This window comes from Peromyscus californicus, unplaced genomic scaffold (genome assembly GCF_007827085.1).
Source record: "Peromyscus californicus insignis strain IS unplaced genomic scaffold, ASM782708v3 Scaffold_6__1_contigs__length_162567912, whole genome shotgun sequence".
NCBI lineage: Eukaryota > Metazoa > Chordata > Mammalia > Rodentia > Cricetidae > Peromyscus > Peromyscus californicus.
The window spans coordinates 55,586,919-55,608,406 of NW_026294584.1; the positions used below are offsets into that span (position 1 = coordinate 55,586,919).

Sequence of the window (21,488 nt, forward strand, 5' to 3'; positions counted from 1 at the left end):
GTATCTGCACATAGTATACAAATATCCTACAACATTTCCCCCCTTTTGTTTAAATAAAAAGGAAAGGTTTTAATTCTAACATAATAAAACTATGCACAATAAGAACAATTATAAGGTAAGAGTCACATGTACACTGCCCAGTCTATCTGTATTTGGCAAATTCAGAGAAAATATTCCATTATCTATCCTATCTTGGTGAGTCCAAAGTCTTGCACCTAATTTGCTTCCTGTCTTAACTTGTATCATCCTCCTAAAAATATCTTTTTAGAGCTTAAAGCATCTTAGATAAACAACTTGAGCTTTTACGTTTCTCCACCTTATGAACTTTACATCTCTTATGTAAGTTTTTTTTTTTCTGGATTTAGTAACAGGGAAACCAGTCACTATAACTATCTGGTCTTCAACACCATCAAAGACCCAAGAAGGATATAGTATTACCTGAGTAAACAGGAAGTGCAGAGCAGGCAATTACCCTGTGTATCTAAAAAATTCTTGAGATTATCATCCACCTTTGGCTCTTATAATCTTTATACTCCCTTTTTCATGAAGATCCCAAAGCCTTGGAGGGAGAGGTAGGATAAGCATGTTTCAGTCAGAGATGATTACTTCAGTCTTTTTCTCTGTATATTGACCAGTTGAGGGTCTTTGTGTTAACTGTCATCAATGGCAAGAAGATTCTCTGATAGGGACTGAGAGAGGCACTGATCTATAGTTTAAGCAATATCATTATGAATCATTTTAATATTGTGTACATTTAGTAAAATAAAGTATTGGGTTGTTTTTCCCTTGGCATCTATGATCTGTCTATCCATTAGTTCTTGGTTCCCTTAACAATGTCAGGTATGAGTTCCATCTCATGAAGTGGGCCTTAAATAAAATCAGAAAGTAATTGGTTACTCCCATTATGTCCATGCCATTATTGTACCAGTGAGTCTGTCTTATCTGGCTAGTGATTGTTATAGTTTCAGGGTTCACAGATGGATGAGAGAGACAGAGAGTATTAGTTTTTTTCTATGGCACCTTCCATCACTGTGAAAGTTAGCAAATAGGAATGAAGCTTCCGGGTGAAAAACCAGCTTGATTTCATCATGTTCTGTGACTCAAGTATGTGATATAATTAGCAAAAAGGTCTTACCATCAAGTCTGGAAGATAGTCATGAGAAATGGCCATGGTTTATGATGGTTGGGTTTTATGTGACCCCCAATGGACAACAACTCAAAAAGAAGTTATTCATTCCTGTTACTGAATTTTTTGTTAGCTGGTATGAGTTATCTAGTTGGGGTATTATCTCACCATTGTAGAATAATGCCATTGAACTTTATTTTTAATATATATATGTATATATACATATATATTAGGTAGTTTCTATATTAGTTTTCCATATTTATCTTTAGAAAGGCCTTTTATGTTTAACCCACTCCATATGCCCTCCTTTACCCTGCCCTCCCTTCTCATCAGTCACTCCACCTTATAGCATTGCTAGCACAGCTGTGGCTTTTTCTCTGGAAACTTCAGTTAGCTACTATTAAACAAGAGTTACCAAACAGTTTTTGTTCATTAAAAGAGTAAGCTTTTCATAAAAAAAAAATGTCAAGAATATTTCCCCTCATATGTTGCCTATCCCAGTTCTCCTTTTGTGCACCCTTTCCTTTAGCCAATTTTTCTTCTACATCATCTATACATGCATGACTTTGTGTATTTGTGGAAACTCTAGGGCCATAACTTATAGAAAACATATATTTTTCTTTCTGAGACTGGACTTCAGGGTTAGTTTACTTCATATGGTTATCTCCTATTGCATCCACTTTCCTGCAAATGATAGGAACATTCAATGAGTGAAAAATTGCATTATTTATACATACCACATTCTTCTTGTCCATGTCTCTGTTGATCAACACCTAGGTTAGTTCTATAGCTTAGTGATTGTGAATAGTGCTGCAATGAGCACTGACATGCAAGTTTCTCAGTGATATGTTGACTTGGATTCTCTTAGAAAATACCCAAGAGTATTACATCTAGGTCATATGGAATATCTTTTGATAATTTTTTAAGAAAACTCCAGTTTCATAGTGTCTGCATTAGTACCCATTTCTACCACCAGTGTATAAGGTTTCCCTCTTTCCATATCCTAGCCAATATTTGCTATACAATTTTTTAATGACTGTTGTTCTAACTGGGGAGAGACAGAATCTCAATGTAGTTTCAATCTGCATTTTTCTGATGGATAGTGGCTGACTATTTTTTTGTATGTTTATTGGCTATTTGCATTTCATCTTTTGAGAACTGTCTGTTAATTACATCGGCCCATTTATTTATTACATTGTTTGATTTCCTTTTAATTTTTGAGAAATTCTTTGTGTATTCTAGTTATTAATTCTATGTGTGATATAGAGCTAGAAATTATTTTAATCCCACTTTGGAGCCTCTCACTTTACTTGATTAATGACTTGGTTTTCTCTGTAGAAGCTTTGTAATTTCATGAGGCCCCTTTTATTAATTTTGGAAATAGGGAGACATTTTTCTTTTTCTCTCCCCCATCTGCTTCCTTTCCCTTTGTTCTCCTCTCCTTCCTTCTCTTTTCATGACTCTGGGCTTCCTGACAGTCTCTGTTGCGTCTCTTTCTCCAGATCCAGCACTAGAGCAATGTCTTCTCTATGCAGACTGTTTTATCTTTATAACAAGTTCTTGAGAATGGATCTTGGACTGCTGGCCAAGAGTGAGTGGCCTTGACCTCACTTTCAAAATTTGAGACTTCCTGGCACAATCCTAGTTTGCAGTACCTACCATGGAAGCCTCCACTCTTTTAGGGAAGAAGAAGGACAAAAGGCTTCTCAGTTCTATGGCTTTAATTGCACAGAACTTACCATCTTCACTAGAGTATATCACATAAGCTTGTTGCACTTTGATTATAAATTCAGAGAAGTAAAGTTTGCAGCTTTTGAAATGAAATGGTCTGCCTTCTCTAAAGAATAGGTAAGGACCAATATCCTAAGAAAGTTGATGAATGTCATACATAAAAAGAAAAAAGAAAAAAAAGAAAGTTAATAGAATCCCAAGCACAAAGGGCAGACCAAGAGTATACAATATATTAAGAGGGATAAAAATAAAATGATCCATGGCCTACTCTCACATTATCGAGTTATGTACAGAGAACAGATATATGGCCTCCTGAGTTCCCTGAACTGGACCTTTTGGAAAAAGCAGAGTGGAGATGGTTGAGCTGGAATGAGGAAGTAGAAGTTTATTCACACCTCCATCTTCATCAACTTGGATAGACTATGAACCATCTAAAGAGAAAACTCTCAGAACAGGGGCTAGTCCCTTGAGAAATTAAATTTTGGCAAGTCCCTTGCCTTGCTCCAGGGACAAGGACAACAAACTTCTTTTTGCAAAGTGAAATGCTTAGGGTGTTAGGGTGCAGAAGTTGACAGATACAGAAGGAGGAGAAAAAAGAGATGTCTAATGAACAAAGCATAATTGGCCCCTAGAGATTTCCTTCCTAAAATTTGAGAAAGTTACCTGTTCCAAAGTCACTGTCTTCAAATTCCAAACATTCTCAGCTTTGCCACCCTTCAAAGGCATAGGACAGCCTGATGAGCTCTCCAAAGGTAAGTTGGGAAATTTTTATTTCTTTAACAGTCATTTAATAACATGGCTCACAAAACTAGTTTGCTGAAACCCATAGTCTTCTCTCCATTCAACCCTGGAAGTATGGTGTCTTGAAAGAACAGTCCCCAGGTCAAGACTGGTCCTCAGAAGCTAGATGCTAGTTCTTCAAGGCAGGAAGAAGTGCTTGCCAGTGATGTAATGGTTCCTAGGCTGTGATGGGTTTGAGCCTTTTAATAGCCAATTCTCTCTAAAAACGTTTCCTGCAACTGCCCAGTCCAGAGCTGATCAGAATGCCATATAGCTCCTCTAGGAACAGTGTCCACCTTTTTAGGTCAAAAGTGCTGCATAGCTGGTATGGATTTTAAAATATTCTTACAGTTTCAAGGTTATTTTCACTTAATAATAATTATTATTTATTAATTAATAAATAATATATAATTATTATTATAATATGTTTAAACTCTGGGAGAGAGATAATTTTTTATCAAGCTTGATTTAATATGTATGAAAGCAGAGCTTTTGCCATTTTAGGGGAACACTGATTTTGCATAAGTCATCAATCCAGTGAAAAGAGTATTTTTGAGTAGAGAAAGACACAAAGCCTGTCATAGTAGCATTAAAATCACAGAGGCTTGTCCTTAAAGTGCCTGCCAAGATTGAAGTCCTTAAAGTTCCTCAAGAATGAAGACATGAGTTTTAATCCAAAGGCCTACATATCTTCCTAAGATGGGTTTCATGGTCAATACTTGCAATCCTAGTGCTTGGGAGGCAGAGGCAAGTGGCCGCTGGGGCAGCTCACCAGCCAGCCTAACGTAGTTGATGAACTCCAGGCTTTAGTAACAAACTATGAAAAAAAAATAAGCAGAGCTGTTCTGGAGGACCAAAAACTGAGGCTGCTCTCTGGCCTCCTCAAACATGTAAACACACACCAACATGCACATGTGCACACATACACATAAGAACTGTATGTATTTCTACTTGAAATAAAGTGTGGTTCAGTCACTATTATGACTGTGTTCTACTTAATGCTCATTCTTTAAGTATTCTGGGACAAAAAATGGAACAAGATGATAATGTAACAGCTGGACAGATGCTGGGCAGTGTGGTGGGGGCAATGGCCGTAGAGGCAGTGATTGCAGCTTATTTTTTACTCACACTCCCCTCTGTCCTTTGCCTTATATTCCCTGTGTGTTTTACTCAGTCTTTCTGCTTTGATCTGTGTTTAGCTTTTTACAACTCTGTCTCCCAAAATTTAAATATGTTATAATAATAATAATAATAACAATAATAATAATAACAATAATAATAATAATAATAATAATAACACTATTTATTAAGTGAAAACTCAATCCTCTGCAAGAACAGCAAATGTTTTTGACCTCTGAGCCATTTCTCCAGCTACTGATGAATTCTACCTTTTGGTAGGAAATTTTAGGTTTTCTGTAATGATGGCAAAGAAAAAGAATTTCATGTGCTCAGTTGATTCTGAAGTTCCCAATTATACAAAACTGAGGGTCTTTGATCTCTATGCTCACTACATTGAACAGAAATTTCAATGTGATAAACTTAAATTATAGAAAACTTTCATATAAAGTACTAAACATAACACATAAAGAATAAACTTTATGTTTATAAACATAAATAACAAAACTAAAACTATTAGAGATTCTGGTGTATAAAACTGGACTTTAACAATACATAAATAGGTCTGTATCTATCAAGTGATATCCAGATCCATTTATTCAAAATTCTCTTAGAGAATAGTTAGGCTTCTAATTTCTCTCATAGGTAGCTTATCAATAATTTCAGTCATTTAGTTATTTGTAGTTACACATCTTCCTTGGTTTTCATAATCACTTTTAAAATGTACAACATATTTGACCAAATAAAAAAATTGCATATGACAATAGTAAGTAACTGGGAAATACATGTTCACAATTATCCTATTGAGCAAGGACAACGTGGCTTTAAACACAAATTTTCTCCTTTTGAAAATGTTTTTGCAATAGCTGGGGAAATATCACTTGTTTGGTTTTTTCTTGTATTTTATCCCTTTAACTATAAGTAGTAGAAACATAAATAGTATAAATAAATGAACAATTAACCATTCTTTTTATCTTTTGGTTAATAGATTTTGATGTTCAATGATTTCATACATGTACACAATACCTTCTGATAACTGCCTCTACTCCATCTCTTTTGTCTCTCCTACCTCTTCAGTCCTCTTTCCCCTATAGATCTGTTTCCCATATTCATGACTTAGGGTTCTTTTTTGCATGCCACAGAGGGAACCCAAGCTTGGTACTATATATAAACCTCTGCGTGACCACAGGTTTGGAATTATCCATTAAAGTTTGAGGACTTACCAGTGGGTACTATGTTCCCCACCTCCCAGATTCTGTTAGTTGCCAGTAGTTCAGTGATATGAGGTAGGGCCCTTGAGCCTCTGTATCCATACCTGACTGGAGGTGGGGTTGACTTGTGTGAGCCCAGTACCAATAGGTACAACTACTGTGAGTTCCATGGTTACTATGGCTGTGTTATGCTTAGAAAATGGCATTTTCAGCCTCTTTCCTTATCTTCCAGCTTTTACTTTTACTCTCTACCATCTTTTGCAATATTCCCAAGTCTCAAAAGGGTGGCACAAATGTCTTGTTGAAGGCTAAATCATCAATGGTACTTTTTTCTTAACAATTTGTGCAGCCATGGGTCAGCACTCACCTCCATTCACTGCAAAGAAAGGCTTCTCTGATTAAGGCAGAGAATAGCCTTTGAGGTATCAACACAGATACTGGAAGGTGGTTTGATGCCCTATCAGTTTGGTTAGGTAGCAGTAGTAAAGGTCCCTCCTAGGGCCTACGACCTCCTCAGTCATGGGTTGTCCATCAGGTTTATAGTACCAAGCTTGGGTTCCCTCTTGTGGAGTGGCCCTCAGATATAACCAGTGTGTGTGTGTGTATGTGTGTGTGTGTGTGTGTGTGTGTGTGTGTGTGTGTGTGTGTGTGTGTGTTTGTGTGTGTGTGTGTGGTGTCCTCCTGTGTATACAAACCTGGGAGCATTGCTGCCTCAGTTAAATATGAAGTTTTGGTAGACAGGATTGATGGTTTATTAGAGTAGGTCTAACACACAATACAGGGAAAATTATTGCTATTTCTTTAAATAACAGGCCACAATACACACACTTTTAAAGTTATTTATCCTACAGTGGTGCAGTTTATGTTTTATTTTTGTTTTAAAGTATTGTTTCAATCCTACAGCAAAATAGAAAGCAAAAGTAACTTTATTATTTGAACTCCATGTTGGCAGCAATATATACTCATACATTTCTATTTAAGAGGGAGTGAAAGAATTTTAAAATGGCAGAATTACAAATGTCTGTAGCCATTCTTTCATGAGGGAAAGATAACATAAAGGGAAAGGGGAAAACATTCTCACACTGAAGAAATACACTTCAAATCTTTAGATGTAAACTAATGGCCCTAGACAGGTTAGTTGTAATTAATTTTTGGAAAGTTCTCTTGATCACCAAATAGGCCTAACAACAGGTCTCAGCACACACATTCTGAAAAAGCTAAGAGAAAGGAGTCATTTGTAAGGAACAAGGCAGTTAGACTAGAAGGATGGATGAGTTTTGTATCAAGCTGTGTTTTGTAGTGTTTTCTTTAGCTGTTTATGGATCTTTCAAAAGGATTAGAGTGGCAGAGTAGATTTATATCTTCATAAGAAAACATTGTAAACATCAGCAGCCTTTATTTGGAGGAGGGTTGTCATGACTAAGAAAATCTCTAACTAGTATAATGATTTTAGAGTAAATCATCTTTTTTATTTATTATTTTATTTTGTAATTAATTTAATTTTACATACCAGCCACAGATTCCCCTGTCTTCCCTCCTCCCACCCCCCAACCTTCTCCCCAATCCACCCCCCATTCTCACCTCTTCCAAGGAAAGGTCTCCCCTGGGGATTCATCTCAGCCTGGTAGATTCAGTTGAGGAAGGTCCAGTGCCCTCCTCCCTACACCAAGGTTGAGAAAAATGTCTCAGCATAGGCCCTAGTGTAACTAGAGTTTTCCTGCCTGTCCTCGCCAGTCCCACAGCCGCTCAGACCTAACCAAGTAAACACAGAGACTTATATTGCTTACAAACTGTATGGCCGTGGCAGGCTTCTTGCTAACTGTTCTTATAGCTTAAATTAATCCATTTCAAAAATCTATACCTTGCCACGTGGCTCGTGGCTTACCGGTGTCTTCACATGCTGCTTGTCATGGCGACAGCTGGTAGTGACTCTCTGACTCAGCCTTCCTGTTCTCTCAGTTCTCCTCTCTGTTAGTCCCACCTGTACTTCCTGCCTGGCCACTGGCCATCAGTGTTTTATTTATTGACCAATCACAGCAATTTGACATACAGACCATCCCACAGCACCCTAGGTTCCAAGAAGCCAGCTCATGCACTAAGGACAGGTCCCAGTCCCACTGCCTGGGGGCCTCCTAGATAGTTCAAGCTAATCAACTGTTTCACTTACCCAGAGGGCCTGATCCATTTCCAAGGGGGCTCCTCAGCTATTGGTTCATAGTTCATGTGTTTCCACTAGTTTGGCTATTTGTCCCTGTGCTTTTTCCAATCATGGTCTCAATATTTCTTACTCAAATAATCCCTCCTCTCTCTCTCTCTCGCCGTCTTGGACATTTTGTGTTATGACTTTTTTGGCTTTGGTATTTTCTTTGACTGACGAGTCCATTTCCTCCATTGTATCCTCAACACCAGAGATCCTCTCTTCCATCTCTTGCATTCTGTTGGTTATGCTTGCATCTGTGTTTCCTGTTCATTTACTCAGATTTTTTATTTCCAGCATTCCCTCTGTTTGTGTCTCTTTCATTGTTTCTATTTCCCTCTTCAGGTCTTGAACTGTTTCCCTCACCTGTTTCATTGCTTTTCATGCTTTTCTTTAAGGGATTTATTGCTTTCTTCCAATTTTTGTTTGTCTTTCCTCTATTTCTTTATAGATTTCTTTCCATTTTTTGTTTTTCTTTTTCTTTTTTGATTTCCTCCACTTTTTTGTTTATCTTTTCCTCAATTTCATTTTTGATTTTTTCTTGAAAGGCCTCTAGTATCTTCATGATGCTATTCTTAAGTTTGCTTTCTTCTGCTTCTTCTACCTTGTGATGTTCAGGTCTTGCTGTTGGAGGAGGGCTAGGTTCTGGTAATGCCGTATTGCTCTTTATGTTGTTGTATGTACTTCTACCTTGGCATCTGCCCATCTCCTCGTCTAATAGGTATAAGAGGTGTCTGTGTCTGAGCGAGTTGCTGTTGGTCCACTCTGTGCTTGTTGTGTCTGTGTCTCAGGGGGCCCTTCTGGGTCTAATCTCAGCTCTTGGTCTAATTGGAGCAGGCAGCTTCTGTGTCTCAGGGAGCTGCTCTTGGGTCAACCCAAGCTAGTTGATTCTGTGACACACGGATTTGTTCTTAGTCTTATCAGGGCTCTTTTTCCAGTCAGGGCTGACAGATTCTGTGTTTCAGGAAGCCTCTCTTGGTCCAATGATAGGTGGCAGATTCTACTTCTCAGAAAACCACTCTTGGTCTAATGAGGACTGGCAGATTCCCTGTCTCCTGAGGTTACTTTTGGTCCAATGACAGCTCTTTGTTCAATAAGAGCTCTCTCTCTGGGCCAGATGAGAGAGAGCTGGGGATTGGTTTCCAAGCCTCAGGAAGTGGCAGGGGTCTCAGGTAGATGGATGTGGGGGCAGGGCTTGTAGATTGCAGGGTCCACTGGGGGGGTCTTGGAGAAGGGGAACCTTCCCACAGGAGCCCTACCAGCTGGCCAGCAACTGGGGCTGAGTTGGGTGGGTCGAGTAAATCATCATTTATCGTGTATAAAATGTAGTGGAATTCTTTCTAAAAGTTTAAATGTAAAAAGAAAATATAGCAGACATTTATAAGAAAGGAGTGACCATTGCTGTTTTCATAATACTATGCATTAATATTGAGTACCCTAACCACCTAGCAATGATGTGATATCTAATGAGCATTCCAAAAGCTCACAGGTTGAAAGTAGATACCATCAACAGAGACATCTGTGTTGGGAACACCTCTTTGTAGTCACATTGTGACTGGTGGACGCTGTTGGAATATTCACCCTAGTGTACTGTTAGAGGACTCCCTTCAAGGCCACAGGGCATGATCTTTCTTCCTAGTTAATGGGTCACTTTCTCCCTTCTGTAAAAACAGGAAGGAAATTTCATTGTGGAGTCAAAAGTTGCTAGCAGTGTGAGGTAATGTTTCCTTGTTGTTTTGATTGGCATTTCACTAACAGTGCTGCCGATTTTCACTTTGTCTGTCTCCTGAGAAAAGCACGCTGGGTTCTTAGTAATCATTTAATGATAAGCTCTGGTTACTTTGTGTTTACCTTTGTTTTTGAGTTACAGAAATTTCTCCGAGGACACTCTGGACACTGACTCCTCATGGGAGATAGTTTGCAGGTGTATTTGCCCATTCTGTTCTGCAGGTCGCTTTTGCATTTTGCTTGTTCTCTCCTTTGCTGTACAGAAACTAAATAAAAGCTGCTAAAAATAGACCATCTAAAAAGCGACACTATTACTTTTGTGTTTGTTTGTTTTTATTACTGTGTTTTTTAGATAGGTTCTCACATTATAACCCAGGATGCCTGGAACTCATCAAATGGCAATCCTTCTGCCTCAGTCCTCAAAGTGTTGATATTACAAGCACGAGCCACTGCAGCTGGTAAACAATATCACTATTTCATATGTTCTCTAGTTAGAGCTATATCTTCTTCTCTTCTTTTTTCACTGGTGAGAGTGATTCCCCTTTCCAGCGGAAATGAATTGTGTTATCACTGGGAAAATACTATTGCTCAGTAGGAACATGACATAATTGGACCCTTCATTGAATCCACCTTGAAGGTCTATGGGATTTTTTTTTTGCTACTATGTAACACCTGAGTCTTAAAATTGACATTTCGAATTGCAGTGGGTTACCTGGCGTGGTGGTATAATGTGGGTGACATAGAGACTCTCAACTTGACACTATGAAAGTCAAAGTTATACAAAATCAGATTCATATTGCTCAGTGATTCTATATATAAGAAGATCTCAGCCGGGCGGTGGTGGCGCATGCCTTTAATCCCAGCACTCGGGAGGCAGAGGCAGGCGGATCTCTGCGAGTTCGAGGCCAGCCTGGGCTACAGAGTGAGTTCCAGGAAAGGTGCAAAGCTACACAGAGAAACCCTGTCTCGAAAAAACGTAAAAAAAAAAAAAAAAAAAGAAGAAGATCACTCAAAATATCCCAGGCTTTCTGGATTCATTCTACTGCGGATGCTTCAGAGCTTAGTCTGAGATCTCTACAGAGAAATTCAGTAATGAAAGTTAAATGGAACTGGACATCATCTAGAATTCAGAGACTTATTGTTCACAAAACCTTTCTGACCACAAAGAGAGGGGTGAAATACTAAGTATTACTAAATACTAAACCAAGTAAGATTTTGAATCTAAAATTAATTAATTTTTTGGCATTTAAGGTTAGGCATTTGGGAGAAGAAATGATGTTTCAGGAAGATCTCACTTCTTCTTTCCTTAATTTTCAGTAGCACCATTACAGCTTATCATAGTTTTCAGTGTGGATGACCTTAAAATTCAGAAGTGTCGGCTTGCCCCATGGTTGGAAAAATACCCTTCCAGTCCTGGAATTCATGGGCCAGAAATTTGTCAACCAGACATGGGTCAATGAGTTCATCCTACTGGGGTTTTCCGGTGACTGGGGCTTTCAGATATTCCTCTTTCTCCTGATCCTTGCCATGTACCTCATAACTGTTGTGGGGAATTCCCTTATTCTTCTTCTCATCAGGCTGGACAGCAGGCTTCATACACCCATGTACTTCTTCCTTAGCATTCTATCCATTGTGGACCTTTGCTATGGAAATAGTATTGCTCCACAAATGCTGGCCCACTTGGTTTCAGCCCAAAAGCTCATCCCTTTCCACAGCTGTGTGCTCCAACTCTATGTCTCCTTGGCATTGGGTGGGTCTGAGTTCTTCCTTCTGGGAGCTATGTCCTATGACCGCTATGTGGCAGTATGCCACCCATTGCATTACACTGTCATCATGGATGGAGGACTGTGCCTGGGGCTGGCTGTCAGTTGCCTGGTGGCTGGTTTCTTGAATTCACTGATGGAGACAGTAATCACCTTCCGTCTTCCTCTGTGTCACAATGTCATTAATCACTTCGCCTGTGAGACCCTTGCAGTGCTTCGGCTAGCCTGTGTAGACATTTCTTTCAACAAGGTCATGGTGGCCATCTCGGGTTTTCTGGTAATCATGCTTCCCTGTGGCCTGGTTCTACTCTCTTATACTCGTATAGTCCTTGCCATTCTGCGCATTCGCTCTACTCAGGGACGTCATAAAGCCTTTGGGACTTGTGCCTCTCACCTCACTGTGGTTTGCATGTGCTTTGGGGCCACAATCTTCACCTACCTAGGGCCACGTTCTGCCTCCTCTGAGGACAAGGAGAAGATGGTGGCTCTGTTCTATGCGGTGGTGGCACCCATGTTGAACCCTGTGATCTACAGCTTGAGGAATAAAGAAGTCATGGCTGCCCTTAGGAAACTTGTAGAGAAATTAAGGTAAAAGAATGAAGATCTTAAGAAGTTTGTGCCATCTATGTTCAGAATCAAGCCAGAGATCAGATAAATGTAGGTAGAGCTCCTGTACTTCAATGAGGAAAACTGATCAATATAGTCACATCATTGTGGTCAAAGAAGTTTCTACATGTCTAATGAGTTACATCACAGAACATCACCGAACATCTACGCGTCAGTCTCCTATGAGATGCCCCTTAAGATCCGGTTCTCTCTGACATACAATGACTTGGAGTCTCCATCTTCCCACTCTGAATTTTGTCAGTTTATTAGTGAGAAGGGAATGAGCCTCAGCTTTCCCGAACACACTGTGCTGTGGATCTTTGTTCTGCCTTTCATTAACTGTGCTCTCTGGTAAGTTACTGAACTATTTTATGCCAGAATTATTATGTTTGGCTAAATACAGAAATGTACTTAGTTTCCAGAGTGGCTGCAAACATTGGAGTAATTTGTGTTAAGTGCCCTCCCACCATCAGTTACAGGAAAAGTGCACTCTTCTCCCTCCTTCAAGTGCCCCAAATTGTTAGCTAATTCAAAGACATACTTACTAACACAGAGCAAGTCACTCTGTTTAACTTTTGAAGTTATGAATGCAAGCAGTTGGACTTCTTGAGATGTAGGCCGAGCTCTGATAATTCTTGACAAAGAAGAAAATTTTACTTCAATTATAGTGTGTATGCATGACTTTTTTTTTTTTTATAACTTCAGTCCTTGTAAGAATGAGTTTGTAATTAGGAATCAGGTAGCTTAAGAAAATTTCTGACAAAAGTACATTACTCCTAAGAATTTATGTTGACTTAACATTCTATAAAATTTATATTTGAGGAGGCTGGAGAGATGGCTCAGAAGGTCCCTTGCAGAGGTCTGGAGTTCAATTCTCAGCACCCAAGATGCCTTCCAACTTCCTGTAACTCCAGTTTTAAGGCATCCAACAGCCCTTTCTGGGATCCAGGGATACTGTACTCCTATGCACAACACCTCCCCCACCACATGTACCCATAATCAAAAATAAAAATAAAATCTTCTAAAAATCGATGTGTATGTGTGTCTATGTCTTTATGCATATGGGTCCTTATGTGTGTCTGGCTTAAGGAGTAGGGATATGAGCCATGAAACAAAATATGAAAATTTGTGACAATAACTTATTTATAACATAACTTTAAGTGGTTTGAAGGTTGGAGAAATTTATAGAAAGGTGCATTCACTTTTGCATCAATTTAGGGAAGTAACTTCGAACTCATGCTGAGCTGACTGATATAACCATGCTTTCTTTTAATTCACTTCAAACTTCCTCTTTTTCTCTTAAATAGTCTCTGCTCCATATTTTACCTTGTTTTAGTGTAATTAATATGTTCATATTATATATGCATATTTTAAATGTATATGTATTCCTACATAAAACTGTAGGTATTTTGGGGTTACTATCTATTCTTTTTCTTACTCTAACATTTACTCTCACTCTCTCCTCTCTCTCTCTCTCTCTCTCTCTCTCTCTCTCTGTGTGTGTGTGTGTGTGTGTGTGTGTGTGTGTGTGTGTGTGTGTGTAAGCCAGGGACAAGTTTCAGGAATAGGTTTTTTTTCTTCCACCATGTAAATTCTAGGGATTGAACTCAGGTCATCAGACTTGGGAACACTTGCCCTTATCTGTTGAGCCACTTTGCAAGTTCTGTATATGCTTTCCAATAGAAAAAGCACTTGATTGCTGTTTTGGAAGATGAAGACAATGCTCTTGCATGGCAAGGGTTTCATCTTTGTGTTGCACAAACATAGTGTCTAGTCAAACACACTGTGTATAAGGTTGACTTGATGAACACTACTGACTAAAACATTGGAGCACGGATATTTTGTCCCTGTTCAAAGGCTTTCCAAGTAATACTTTTATAATGTAAATGCATTCAAAGTTTAAGGGCCTAAGTAAGATTATGTTCTACTCTCTCAATTAATGTTTCTCAGAACAGGCAAGATGGCTCAGCAGATAAAGGAGCTTGCTACCAAGGCTTATTGCCAGACACTGATTTTCAGAACCTCATGGTGGAACGGGAAAACAGATTCCATCAATGACTTCCACATTAATGATGTGGCACAGGCACTCACACACATATGTACATATGTATGCACAAGTGCTAACTGAATGTTTAAACAGCTTTTTGTATTATAGTCAGTGGGATTGTGTTTTAAGAGAACACAAATTTTGGGAAAGGAGGTAGATGTGAGAGGAGTCAGGGGAGTGAATATGATCAAAATGCATCATGTGTGTATGAAATTCTCAAAGAATTAATAAAAACATTAGGTTAAAAAGTTTTTCATAGTATAGTATAGTATATAAATGTATATTTGGAAATGACTTCAGGTATTATTATTCTGTACACTTAGGGCTGTTAGTATTAAAGTATTATGTACTACTAAAGACCAATTGAAAGCTTTAAAAAAAAAAAAGGCTCACTTCTGTGAAATAGGAATGTGAGACCAAAATGAGCCATCTTAGAGATAAGACCAAAATGCTTTCACCCTAAAATTAAGGCCTAAGATTTCTCCTTTTGGGAATAGGCCATTAGTTACTGAAACCAGTCAGTTCAGATTCCAGAAACCCGGAAGTGTAAAAGTACAGAGTCACAAGGTAGTCATGAGGTAATGCCTGCTGGACTATGGAATGTCCTCTCCCTGGTTTCCAAGGTAACTGACCATAAAAATGCCCCCACCTGAGGGCAGTCAATGAGAAATGGTGGCGGGCAACCACTCCCTTAGAAGTAAGATTAAGCCATGATTTCTAGAAAGCCCCTAGAAACGAGCCAATCAGAATTGTACCCATACTAGCACCCCTAAACGATGTAACCTTATGATTTTTCCCTTTAAAAACTGAGCTTGCAGACAGGCAGGCACTTCCTCCAGCCTCACTGCGTTGGATGTATTGGACGAAGTCCCTGCCTAGGCTTGTATTGCTTTTGGATATCTAGAATTAAACCTTGCTTTTGCATTCTGGCATGCTCGTCTTTGGTGGTCTCTCTGGGGGGTCACGATCTGGGCACAACATTTGGGGGCTAGTCCGGGATCCCCAGAGACCCCCTGCCGGAACCCCTAAGAGCTCCGGAGATCCATCTGCACCGATTGGTAAGAGCACTCCATTTTCTTGTCTTTGCTTTCCTTTTACTTTCATTTTCTTATACAAAGCCGACGGTTGAATCTGACAAGCTCTCACCTTGGCGGTCGCTCCTGTAAGATGACCCTGGAGGAGTTGGGAGACATTCCAACCCCACATCAGGACGTGGGGGTCCTCACAGGTCCCCCCGTCATAGGACACCCAAGAGGGGTCTGTCTGTTAGGACGCCCCATGAGGGGTCCGTCTGTTTTGTGGGGATCGGGAGACTGTTGAGTTGTTTCTGTCCCATCCGGTATGGTCTTTGCTGTAATCAAGGCTCCCTCTCTGGACTCTCGTCTGCCTGGACCATCTGTAGGGCCCTTGTTCTTCCTTTTTGTCTGCCTATCTTGTTCGTCAGTGTTATTTGTTATACCTATATAAATGTATAAATGTGTGCGAAACTGTGGCCACATGTGTGAGTGTTTTATGCCTGAGCTTGTGTATGCATTGGGACTTGTGAGCCAGATTGCCAGCGGAAGGGATGGAGGCCCCTTTGGTGGTTGAACTGGCACAGGCTAGGCGACCCATGAGCATCACGGGGCCTAGACACAGAGGGTTTGGGGCCCCAGCTCGCTCAGAGAGCTTTGGAGTAAAGACTTTCTAGGGCAGGCTATGAGCACTGTGGGGCCCAGATATGGCTGGCAGGTTCTGGCTGCGCTCCCGTGTGGACACGGGGCAGAGCTGGCAGGAGCCAGCAGGAGCCTCAAGAAGCTCAGTGTGGGGACTGGTGGAGAACTAATTGCCCCTCCAGGGTCACAGCTGTGGAGTGGCCTACAAGTCTGTGGGCCCAGCCAGGGCATGGAGTCACTTTCAGTCTGCCATTCTCATGTTCTTGAAATTCTGAGGTTAACAGCAATCTTTTGTCCCCATGGTGGACTCTTTCCCTGTCCTCCTCTTCCATGCTGTTGGGTGGGGCTCCCAAGACCTGCCCTGGGGCTAAAACCTGATCAAGGTCTGGCTCCAAGAATGGAATGCACCAACAGTTTCTTGTCTGTGGTACAGTGCAGTTGCAAATTGAGAGTTATTCTTGTTATGGTATATGCATGTATTTCTGTTCTTGTTTAAAATATTGTAACTTTACAATATATTCTAGATTACTGAGGGAAATCACAAGAAAGACTTTGGTAAGAGTTTCTGTTTTAAAAGAAAAGAAAAAGCGGAATTTGTCTAGAGTAAATGTCTGAGGGATCAAAGGAATGGACTGAGGGTACATGGAAGGTTGTAGAAAGTCAGAGGGGATGTGATGTAAACTGTTTGTTATAGTTTCTTATTCCTGCAAATACTGAATTTAAAAGTTAATTCTTGTTGGTTTTCATCTTAAGAATGGCTAATGATTCTGCAAACTGCTTATGTGTATATGTATACAGGCATGTGACTTCAAAATGTAAGCAAGCTTTAACTGTATGTATGAATGTGTGTAACTTGGATTCAACTATGAGTATGTGTGCAAGTAATTATTGTTTAGAAAAACAAGCTTTAAACAGCAACCACGTGGCTCCCTCCATCTTGGCTGGTGACCTCATGGGCAGCCATGTGACTGGCAGCCATCTTTTACTAAGGTTATAAAGATCTACTTGGGTTAACACCTAATACTTATATCTTTACCAAGTGTTCAACAGCAAGTTTCTAGAGAATTTAAATAAATGGCAACATATGTTTAATAAATAAGGTATTGATTAATATTAAAGCTACACACCAATGCTTTTATACACAGAAATATACCTTGCTCTGGCAGCTAAACTTTGTATAATGATTTTAAAGAACCAAAACGGTTATAAATAAATCTCAGATATTGAACTTTGGGATTGTTTGCACTTTGGAGCTTGGTTTTACTTTATACAGATTGTGATGATGCCATATTTTCTCCCCCTTAAAGTAGAAGAAGATACTTTATTGTTGATATTACAGAAGGCATTTGAGAGATCTTAATCTTTTTTTTTTTAATTAATTTATTTTGCAATACAATTCAGTTCTACATATCAGCCACGGATTCCCTTGTTCTCCCCCCTCCTGTCCCCCTCACCTTCCCCCCAACCCCCCCCCCATTCCCATCTCCTCCAGGGCAAAGCCTTCCCCACAGACTGAGGTCAACCTGGTAGACTCAGTCCAGGTAGGTCTAGTCCCCTCCTCCCAGGCCGGGCCAAACAATCCTGCATAGGCCCCAGGTTTCAAACAGCCAACTCATGCAATGAGCACAAGATCTGGTCCCACTGCCTGGGTGTCTCCCAAACAGATCAAGCCAATCAACTGTCTCATCCATTCAGAGGGCCTGATCCAGTGGGGACCCCTGAGCCATTGGTTCATAGTTCATGTGTTTCCATTCATTTGGCTATTTGTCCCTGTGCTTTATCCAACCTTGGTCTCAACAATTCTCGCTCATATAAACCCTCCTCATTCTCGCTAATTGGACTCCCAGAGATCCACCCGGGGCCTAGTCATGGATTTCTGCATCCAGATCCCTCAGTAGTTGGATGAGGTTTCTAGCACAACAATTAGGGTGTTTGGCCATCCCATCACCAGAGTAGGTCAGTTCGGGCTGTCTCTCGACCACTGCCAGCAGTCTGTTGTGTGGGTATCTTTGTGGATTTCTGTGGGCCTCTCTAGCACTTTGCTTCTTCCTATTCTCATGTGGTCTTTATTTACCATGGTCTCCTATTCCTTGTTCTCCCTCTCTGTTGTTGATCCAGCTGGGATCTCCCGCTCCCCCAAGCTCTCTTTCCCTCAACCCTCACCTTTCATTACCCCCACTCATGTCCAGGCTGTTCATGTAGATCTCATTCCATTTCTCTGTCATTGGGTGATCCCTGTGTCTTTCTTGGGGTCCTGTTTTCCAGGTAGCCTCCCTGGTGATGTGAGTAGCAGACAAGTCATCCTTGTTTCATGTCTAGTATCCTGCTATGAGTGAGTACATACCATGTTTGTCTTTCTGAGTCTGGGTTACCTCACTCAGGATGATTTTTTCTAGATCTATCCATTTGTCTGCAAACCTCATGATGCCATTGTTTTTCTCTGCTGAGTAGTATTCCATTGTGTATATGTACCACATTTTGTTTATCCATTCTTCAGTTGAAGGGCATCTGGGTTGTTTCCATGTTCTGGCTATTACAAACAATGCTGATATGAACATAACTGAACAAGTGCTCTTATGGTGTGGTTGAGCATTTCTTGGGTATATGCCCAAGAGTGGTATAGCTGGATCTTGGGGGAGATTGATTCCGAATTTTCTAAGAAAGCGCCATATTGATTTCCAAAGTGGTTGTACAAGCTTGCATTCCCACCAGCAGTGGAGGAGAGTTCCCCTAGCTCCACATCCTCTCCAGCATAAGGTGTCTTCAGTGTTTTTGATCTTAGCCATTCTGACAGGCGTAAGGTGGTATCTCAGAGTTGTTTTGATTTGCATTTCCCTGATGATTAGGGATGTTGAGCAGTTCCTTAAATGTCTTTCGGCCATTTGAGTTTCCTCTGTTGAGAATTCTCTGTTTAGTTCTATAGCCCATTTCTTAATTGGACTGTTGGGCATTTTGATGTCTAATTTCTTGAATTCCTTATATATTCTGGATATCAGTCCTCTGTCAGATGTGGGGTTGGTGAAGATCTTTTCCCATTCTGTAGGCTGTCGCTTTGCCTTGTTGACCGTATCCTTTGCTCTACTAAAGCTTCTCAGTTTCAAGAGGTCCCATTGATTGATTGTTTGTCTCAGAGTCTGTGCTACTGGTGTTCTATTTAGGAAGTAGTCTCCTATGCCAATGCGTTCAAGACTACTTCCTACTTTCTCTTCTAGCAGGTTCAGAGTAGCTGGATTTATGTTGAGGTCCTTGATCCACTTGGACTTAAGTTTTGTGCACGGTGATAGATATGGATCTATTTGCAGCCTTCTACAAGTTGATATCCAGTTTTGCCAGCACCATTTGTTGAAGATGCTTTCTTTTTTCCATTGTGCACTTTTGGCTTCTTTGTCAAAAATTATATGTTCATAGGTGTGCGGATTAATGTCAGGGTCTTCAATTCGATTCCATTGGTCCACATGTCGGTTTTTATGCCAGTACCAAGCTGTTTTTATTACTGTAGCTCTATAGTAGAGCTTGAAGTCAGGGATTGTGATGCCTCCAGAAGTTGTGTTATTGTACAGGATTCCTTTGGCTATCCTGGGTTTTTTGTTTTTCCATATGAAGTTGAGTATTATTTTTTCCAGGTCTATGAAGAATTGTGTTGGTATTTTGATGGGGATTGCATTGAATCTGTAGATTGCTTTTGGTAAGATTGCCATTTTTACTATGTTAGTCCTGCCTATCCATGAGCATGGGAGATCTTTCCATTTTCTGACATCTTCTTCAATTTCTTTTTTCAGGGACTTAAAGTTCTTGTCATATAGGTCCTTCACTTGCTTGGTTAGTGTTACCCCAAGGTATTTTATGTCATTTGTGGCTATAGTAAAGGGTGATGTATCTCTGATTTTCTTCTCCGCTTCTTTGTCCATTGTATATAGGAGGGCTACTGATTTTTTTGAGTTGATCTTGTATCCTGCTATGTTGCTGAAGGTGTTTATAAGCTGTATCAGTTCCTTGGTGGAATCTTTGGGGTCGCTCAAGTATACTATCATGTCATCTGCAAATAGGGAAAGCTTGACTTCTTCCTTTCCAATTTGTATCCCCTTAATCTCCTTATGTTGTCTTATTGCTCTGGCTAGAACTTCAAGTACTATATTGAATAAGTATGGGGAGAGTGGACAGCCTTGCCTCGTTCCTGATTTTAGTGGAATTGCTTTGAGTTTCTCTCCATTTAATTTGATGTTGGCTGTTGGCTTGCTGTAAATTGCCTTTATTATGTTTAGGTATGTTCCCTGTATTCCTGATCGCTCCAATACCTTTATCATGAAGGGGTGTTGGATTTTGTCAAATGCCTTTTCTGCATCCAGTGAGATGATCATATGGTTTTTTTCTTTGAGTTTGTTTATATGGTGTATTACATTGATGGACTTTCGTATGTTGAACCACCCTTGCATCCCTGGAATGAATCCTACTTGATCATGGTGGATAATTGTTTTGATGTGTTCTTGGAGTCTGTTTGCCAGTATTTTATTGAGTATTTTTGCATCAATGTTCTTGAGGGAGATCGGTCTGTAGTTCTCTTTCTTTGTTGTATCCTTGTTTGGTTTAGGAATTAGGGTAATTGTAGCCTCGTAGAAGGAGTTTGGTAATGTTCCTTCTGTTTCTATTGTGTGGAACAATTTAGAGAGTATTGGTATTAACTCTTCTTTGAAGATCTGGTAGAATTCTGCGCTGAAACCATCTGGTCCTGGGCTTTTTTTGGTTGGGAGACTTTTAATGACTGTTTCTATTTCATTAGGGGTTATTGGACTATTTAAATAGTTTATCTGGTCTTGATTTAACTTAGGTATGTGGTACCTATCCAGAAAGTTATCCATTTCTTTTAGGTTTTCCAGTTTTGTCGAATAGAGGTTTTTGAAGTATGACCTGATGATTCTCTGGATTTCCTCAATGTCTGTTGTTATGTCCCCCTTTTCATTTCTGATTTTGTTGATTTGGATGCTCTCTCTCTGTCTTTTGGTTAGTTTGGATAAGGGCTTGTCTATCTTGTTGATTTTCTCAAAGAACCAACTCTTTGTTTCATTAATTTTTTGTATTGTTCTCTTTGTTTCTATTTTATTGATTTCAGCTCTCACTTTGATAATTTCCTGGCATCTATTTTTCCTGGGAGACTGTGCTTCTTCTTGTTCTAGAGCTTTCAGGTATGCTGTTAAGTCTCTAGTGTGAGATTTCTCCAACTTATTTATGTGGGCATTTAGTGCTATGAATTTCCCTCTTAGTACTGCTTTCATAGTGTCCCATAAATTTGGATATGTGGTGTCTTCATTTTCATTGATCTCTAGGAAGTCTTTAATTTCTTTCTTTATTTCTTCCTTAACCCATTGGTGATTCAGTTGGGTATTATTCAGTTTCCATGAGATTGCAGGTTTTCTGTAGTTTTTGTTGTTGTTGAAATCCAACTTTAGACCATGGTGGTCTGATAGAACACAGGAGGTTATTCCAATTGTTTTGTATCTGTTTAGATTTGTTTTGTGGCCAAGTATGTGGTC

General features: G+C 39.9%; 1 protein-coding gene across 1 annotated transcript; it reads left to right on the top strand.

The window, feature by feature from the left end:
* Nucleotides 1-11,311: 11,311 nt before the first annotated feature.
* On the top strand, nt 11,312-12,244 carry LOC128099994 (olfactory receptor-like protein OLF3). Its single transcript, XM_052721962.1, has one exon. The coding sequence runs from the start codon at nt 11,312-11,314 to the stop codon at nt 12,242-12,244; it is 933 nt and encodes a 310-aa protein (XP_052577922.1).
* Nucleotides 12,245-21,488: the final 9,244 nt, after the last annotated feature.